A 6,962-nucleotide genomic window follows, 5' to 3' on the forward strand; every position below is an offset into this window, starting at 1 on the left:
TTAGTTAAGAAATATAAACTAACATATTATATATGATTAAAAATATAAAGCTAAATACGTTTTTGAATAATATTAAGAAATACTAAAAATCAGTTATATCTACTACTCACAATACTCACATATTATTTGATTGTTTATTTATTTTTAGTTGCTTAGGTAAATCATGTTTTTATAAGTACTGCTTTTGATTTTTTATAAGTATTTAAAATTACTAATGACGTAAATATTTAAAACGTTTATTTTTTATTATATTTCCTAGAGATATTAGTTTTAAAACTATGTTATTTTAATTTTGCACGTATCTTATATAGTTAAATAATAACTAGGTATATTGTTATTATTTCATAAACTTTGATGAAGTAGCTGAACATGATATTTGGAGTTACTTATACCTATACATACTATATCAACTTTATAATTTATGGTAATATTAGCATTAGAAAACATACATTTAAAAAAAAATATTTTCTTCTTTGTTATGAGAGTAATATAAGACCTTAATTAGTTATTTTTTAAATTTTTTTTAATTTAAATGAATTTAATTTGTTTTTTGTTTCAGAAAAATAAAATAGTATACTGCTATTTTAATATTTTTTTCTAAAATGTATTTAAGGCATTATTGATTATTAGTTGGCGATTTATTTAGGTTAAATTATTAAATTATATAACTAGGTTATTTTAGTAATGTATTCTTTGAAAATATTTAATTTAGATAGATATTATAAATGATCTTCAAAATCACATAAAAAATGATTTCGATGATAATAATACCAAAAGAGTGAGACGAGCTCTTAAAGAATTGGGAATTCAAACAAAAATACCCCATAACGTAGCGAAAAATGCTATTTTATATTGTGAATTGTATTCGATTGATTTTTTACAAAAAATTAAAGAATATTTAAGTAACAAAATTAATCCAAAAAAATCTGGTTTGTAATAGATTATTTAATTAATTACTTTCCATTAAAAACCATTTATAAAACAGAACCAATGAAATATACTACCGAAGAATGCATTTTAATATCGGGGATTGTGCACATAGGACTACCAAGTCTATTTATGAAACTTGACTATTGCTTGACCGATCATATGATAAAAAAAAAACGTTGGTAGTTTTATTAATAGCTTATGTTTACTAATACTTTGTTTAGTTAACTATACATGCTTAAAATTTTTTTATGTAACCGTCGATAAATGACTATAAAATATTTACTACACTATTTAGAACCATTAAAATTACATGAAAAGTCATTCAGCAAAAATCAAAAACTGCAGTCAAACAATTTAAATTTGATAGCTCAAAGTCAAAAACATAAACTAAGAGAAAATATGATTAATGAAAGGAAAAAAAAACAGGTTGAATTTCATATAAAACATTTATTTTCTATTCTGTATTTCTGTAATAGTATAAGTAGGTAGTATAGGTAGCTATCATAATAATTACTACTATTTTTTTCTAGAATATTATAATCCATAATATAGAACAGAAAATGAAAAATATTGATCCAACAATGCATCCTTTAGACATATTGTTCATTAAATTTCCATTAGATAATTTTTTTGAAAACAAAAATCATGAAAAAGGTGTTGTAAAAAACGAAATAGAAGAAAATAAAATCATCGAAGAATTAGAATACAGTATATAATTTATTGTATTATTAAAATTTTTTATTATTTATGATTATGTTCTTTTTATAGTTACTTTGGAAATTCCAAATATTATTAGTAGCAATAAGGATTTTCTAAACAAAAACGAATCAAAGACTTACAACGATGTTGTCACAAATAATAAGATGGTTACAACTGAAAATGACAAACATTTGTCCACATCTGAACCAATTATTTTTTCAATCCAAAAACAGGAAAAATCTAATCATGAATTTGAAAGTGTGATTCCGAGTGTTATATCAGATGTATTAAGTTTTAGTGATTACAATTCATATGATAACGAATATTTAAATTTAACACAACTTATTCGTCTTAAAAAGTCAATGACATTTAATTATATTGAATATGAAGAAGTGAGTGAAGATTCTGAATCAGAAGAGACAATTGAAGATGAAGATTTTTCATTTTTAAAAGAAGAAAATGAGTATGATGAACATCTTGTATTGAAAACTGATTTTAAGAAATGTTTTTTTGGAAGATATCCTAATATTGCTTATAATAATACTACAGACAAAATATCACAGATTCTTGAGAAATCATCAGTGTGTAACACTATGAATAATCAATCAAAAATTGAAAATTCAATGATAAGAATGTTTAATTATAAAAAAAATGCTTTCCCAGATTATCGATTGCATTCTATTGGTAAAAAATTGTCACAACAATACAATGAACGAAATCTTAGTTCCAAAGAGTTAATTTAATTCATTTTAAATTACAGCAATATATTATTATTGAAATATTTGTTTTCAGAATTATAGACAAAAACGAAATTAAATATGAGAAACTGCAATCAACGAAAAGTGTAACAAAAGTATCGGTTGAATTGGATTCCTCTAAGACTAACAATACGTTGTTAAATATTCTAAATCTCGATAATACTTCTGAGCAATGTGAATCAGAAAAGTCAATAAAAGATGAAGCTATTGATCAGATTGACACGTCTAAAGAGATTTTGGTACATAAATAAAATATTTATTTGTTTAAGGTGTTACTCGAAGCAATGTTCTTCAATGTAATACGTAAGACAAAAAATAGTTATGTATAAAAAAAAAGTCGACCATTACTTCGTTAATTGTTGATATGTATATTTTTCAATGATAAAATAAGACAATTATTAAATTTTATAGCAAAAAACGCACATTTATGATAAAATTCTTGAAAATACACATAAATTGTCAAAGTGGAAAAAATTAAAGGTTGTTATTTTGTACGAGTACCTACATAAATTATAACTTAATCACATGAATAATATGTTATATGTAGAAAGTATTAAAATTCTTAGCTATATTGGGAGATCCAATTGCAAGTTTGCCATATATAATTAAATTAGATATCATTAGACATTGGTACAAGTCACGATTAAATATTAACAGTGGTAACCTTACAGCAAAACAAAAAGGTAAGACCGTATTTGAAAATATTATAATAAATATGTTTATTATATTTTACACTATTATTAGCGAAACTATTAAAGTCTTCTAAAATGTTGTGGAAATCTCCGAGGTTCGTGGATAAATTACCTATTCCCCGAAATCCATTCAGTAATCAAAAGGTCTGTGTTAATTTGACATGGGATAGAAAAAAAATGGTGTTAAAAAAAATTAACAAGATTAAAGATAGTTATACAAAGAGATATAAGGAACTAACGTTGAAAAATACAAAAGAAATGTATCCTACATTCAAAACGATACATTACAGGAATCAGTTCAATAAGGATTTCAAAAGAATATATTATTCTTACTTTCCTGCTAAGGAAGGCGATATCATATGGTAATAGATAACCTCAATACCTTCAAGGAAACAATAGAGAAAATTGAAAAATGCAACCAAATTTTTATTATTTTAATAATAAATAAATATTATCATTTAAATTAATAAAATATATTTCATATGCACTAATAATTTTTATATTGAATTATTATACTTGTAGTACCTATTCATATTCTGTTGGTATAATAATACTTCAAGCCTAACATTTCAAAGGAAAATAAGTAGATAAATAATTTTTAAATACTAGATACCCTAATAATGTAATATACTAACAAATTTAATAAAAGTATATAATAAATTCAATGACATAATATTTAATTTTAGATATAATTTTAATGTATGGAGGCAATAAAAAAAGTTAAAAATATGTTAATTAATTAAACAAAATTGCAGTTAATATAGTCAAGTCACTTTTATTAAAAATAAAACTTGAATAATTTTCAACTAATATTTTCTATATTTTAATATATAATTTAGGAAAACAGTATTTCATAAGCTTTAAAATTAAACAAATATCATTAAATATATCAATAATTATTATTATTTTTTTTTTATATAAGCATTTTTAGTATTTGTTTATACATTTAATTTACCTATCATGCTACTTTTTGTATAGATTGTAAATATTCCTTTAATAATAATAAAAAACAATTTTTAGTTAAACTTTTATGTTATCTTTTATTTTAATTGTGGGTTTATTTTATGAATTGTAATAATTATTAAATATTTCAAGTATATAATTTCATTTTATTTTTACATTATTTATGAATCAATATTATTTGAATAATATCTTATCTTTTTAGGTTCTGGTTAGTCTGGGTTATTGATATTCTACAATATTTGAAAATCGCTAAGCAACATATTTCATGAACTGAATTCTTTAAGTTTTGAAAATATGAAACCATTTAATGTGGACGATATTCGAGATTCGAATTATTCACAGTTACAAGGAAAGTGCTTAGAGCCAGATGCTACTATACGTGTGAGTTTTATTTAAATTTTCATTTTTTAAAGGATTATTAGATATTAATTGTTATATATTATAGTGCTCTTCTAACTATGAACCATTGGTTCAAAATAAAAATTTCAACGATCCATTACTACCCAATCACTTGGACAAAAATACAATATATGGCATCATAACAAAGAGTATGAGATTATTTTTTTGTTTATAAAGTATGAACTATTATAATAAGGTAATTGTTTTTATTATAGATAAATTGTCTGCTGGCGATGTGATTTTTCCAAATAAATTGTTTCGGGAAACTGGTATTGAAGACAAAAAAGAAACAGATTTATATAAAATTTCTCATCACACGTACGGCATTGGCGAACAATTAAATCGAAAGTTAGTGCAAATCAAATTTTTCTACAGAAGTTAGTTTGTTTATTTGTGGAATTATTTAGGTATACAAACAGTTTTGATCCAGATTATCGGTATGGTAAAACATTAAAACGGTTACCAGCGGGTGTGTGGTTTAAAAATAATGTTCAAACTAAATCGTCAAATGAACATCAAAATATGCTCGCTGATTATATTAGTAAATTGTTAGAAAGGTATGATACAAAGATATATTAATATAATACAAAAAGATGTAGTATTTTAAATATTTCATTTTAAAATACATTATCAATAAACATTAATAGTAAAGAGAACACTCGGTGCCGGTATCCGTATATCGACAACCGGCAAGGAAAATTCATAGGCAGATCGTATTTAAGAGCACAAGACGTTTTAACCGGAAACGAACCAGACAAAAAAGATTTTGAGCGTATCGACTATTCGTCGACGGTCATTAGATTGAAAAATTATATCAAAGAAAAAAAATGCGATTTAAGGGAATTACACGAAACGTTCAAATTATTTGATAAAGTATCAGCACCGCTGCTATATACATTTTTAATTATAATTATTATTTAAATTTGGTTCAGTTATATAAAATACGACAATAAAAAACGAGGGCAAATGTATACATTAATTTTTTTAATGTGATGGACGACTGCAGTGCAAATTTAAACAATTAAAACGCTTATAATGTTTCTGTAAATTCTGAGGTCATGGCTTATTCGTTTGTGCGTATCATAAATAATACAGTAATATACACTATAAACCCTTTAAGTTTAAATACATCAAGCTTTAATATCTCATGAACTAGTTTAATAAATATCTACAGTATCTAGGAATATGTTGTTAAATTTTATATCTCTACTCGCTGAAATAAACTATGTTTTATTTTGGTAAAACACTATGAAATGCATTTTACGAAGTTTGAGAGGACGTGTAGTACAACACAAATTTGTAATGCTTAGGAATGCACGGGATGGCTGCCACTGGAACAAGTGTATAAAATCTGTTACCAACATAAAATCAAGCCTGAGAAAAAATTGTTCGATCTTGCCTTATATTCTATTAATGCCATTAGTAGCAACAATGTCAGCTATAATTTATTTCTGGATTTACTCGACCCGAACGTAAAGTTTTCGGCGGTTTTAAAGAACGATGACCGTACAGATATCGACAGATTCATTCCAACATATAAAAACGATTATGGCAACACATTGTCTCGTAGCATTCAATCAAATAAAAGTATTCTAAAATAATACACAATATGTGCGAAATATTTATAAGTGATTTTTATACAATTTCGTTTTCAGACCTCAACGATTATACATCTGTTAAACCGAAATCCTTGATTTATCTGGATTGTTTTGGGTCTGAAACGAATGTAAAAGCATTACTAAACCCGACAATATTTACAAACTATGGACTAACTTACAGAGACTTTTATATAGTAATTATTATGATTAATAATCGTGTTTTATTTCTATGTATCATCATTGTTTAATATGTGTACAGGGACGTAGTAAAGATGTTATGAAAAAACTATTCCAAGACATTGGAGTGGACTTACCAAATGACATTTTTAATATCACCTGGGATAACGCGTACCGATGTGATGGTGTCGACGACAAAGTGAGCGTAGAAGTTTTTAGACAGGCTCTACAAGAACTAGCCGAAAGAATGATGGACTAACATATTGTAATAAATAGATCAATAATTAAATTATATTATACTGTTTTCTATTACTGACTATAAATCAAGTAAAAATATAAAATTCTAAACAATAAGCTATTTAATATTTATGGGTGTTTATTCACTTTGAGGCAACTTAATATTTTTTATACCTAAGTATACATAACTGCAAATTTTTGTCAAGTGTAGACGAGAAAATTAATTAGCAAATGGTAAATATTTATGTGATTATTTATTAAATAGTTATAATTTATAAATGTTGTAGTTACAGTAAATTAACATTTTATAAATTTAAAAATTATATTAAATATCATAAAAATATTATTTAAATTTAATATGGCAAGCCGTGATGATTAGAAAATGTTTATCATTATTGCTATTTACACAGTTTTACGATAACATATTATCGCCACTTTGATTAACACTAACAATTCAATGTTTTGTCGTCTAGGTTCCACAATAATGATCTTTGATCAGTTACAAAGAG

General features: G+C 24.6%; 1 protein-coding gene across 1 annotated transcript; it reads left to right on the plus strand.

Moving 5' to 3' along the window:
* Positions 1 to 4,262: 4,262 nt before the first annotated feature.
* On the plus strand, positions 4,263 to 6,633 carry LOC132930466 (uncharacterized). Its single transcript, XM_060996354.1, has 8 exons — positions 4,263 to 4,423; positions 4,488 to 4,590; positions 4,657 to 4,789; positions 4,849 to 4,998; positions 5,089 to 5,314; positions 5,752 to 6,028; positions 6,097 to 6,233; positions 6,299 to 6,633. Exons 1-8 carry the CDS (start codon positions 4,337 to 4,339, stop codon positions 6,473 to 6,475), a joined length of 1,290 nt encoding a protein of 429 aa, XP_060852337.1. The 5' UTR covers positions 4,263 to 4,336; the 3' UTR covers positions 6,476 to 6,633.
* Positions 6,634 to 6,962: the final 329 nt, after the last annotated feature.

This window comes from Rhopalosiphum padi, chromosome 4, assembly GCF_020882245.1.
Source record: "Rhopalosiphum padi isolate XX-2018 chromosome 4, ASM2088224v1, whole genome shotgun sequence".
Taxonomy (NCBI): Eukaryota; Metazoa; Arthropoda; class Insecta; order Hemiptera; family Aphididae; genus Rhopalosiphum; species Rhopalosiphum padi.

Coding starts and splice junctions, on each gene's coding strand:
- LOC132930466 (XM_060996354.1), top strand. CDS start 4,337: ATGAAACCATTTAATGTGGACGATATTCGAGATTCGAATTATTCACAG. Junction 6,029..6,096: donor TAGCATTCAATCAAATAAAA/GTATTCTAAAAT, acceptor TTTCGTTTTCAG/ACCTCAACGATTATACATCT. Junction 6,234..6,298: donor CTTACAGAGACTTTTATATA/GTAATTATTATG, acceptor ATATGTGTACAG/GGACGTAGTAAAGATGTTAT.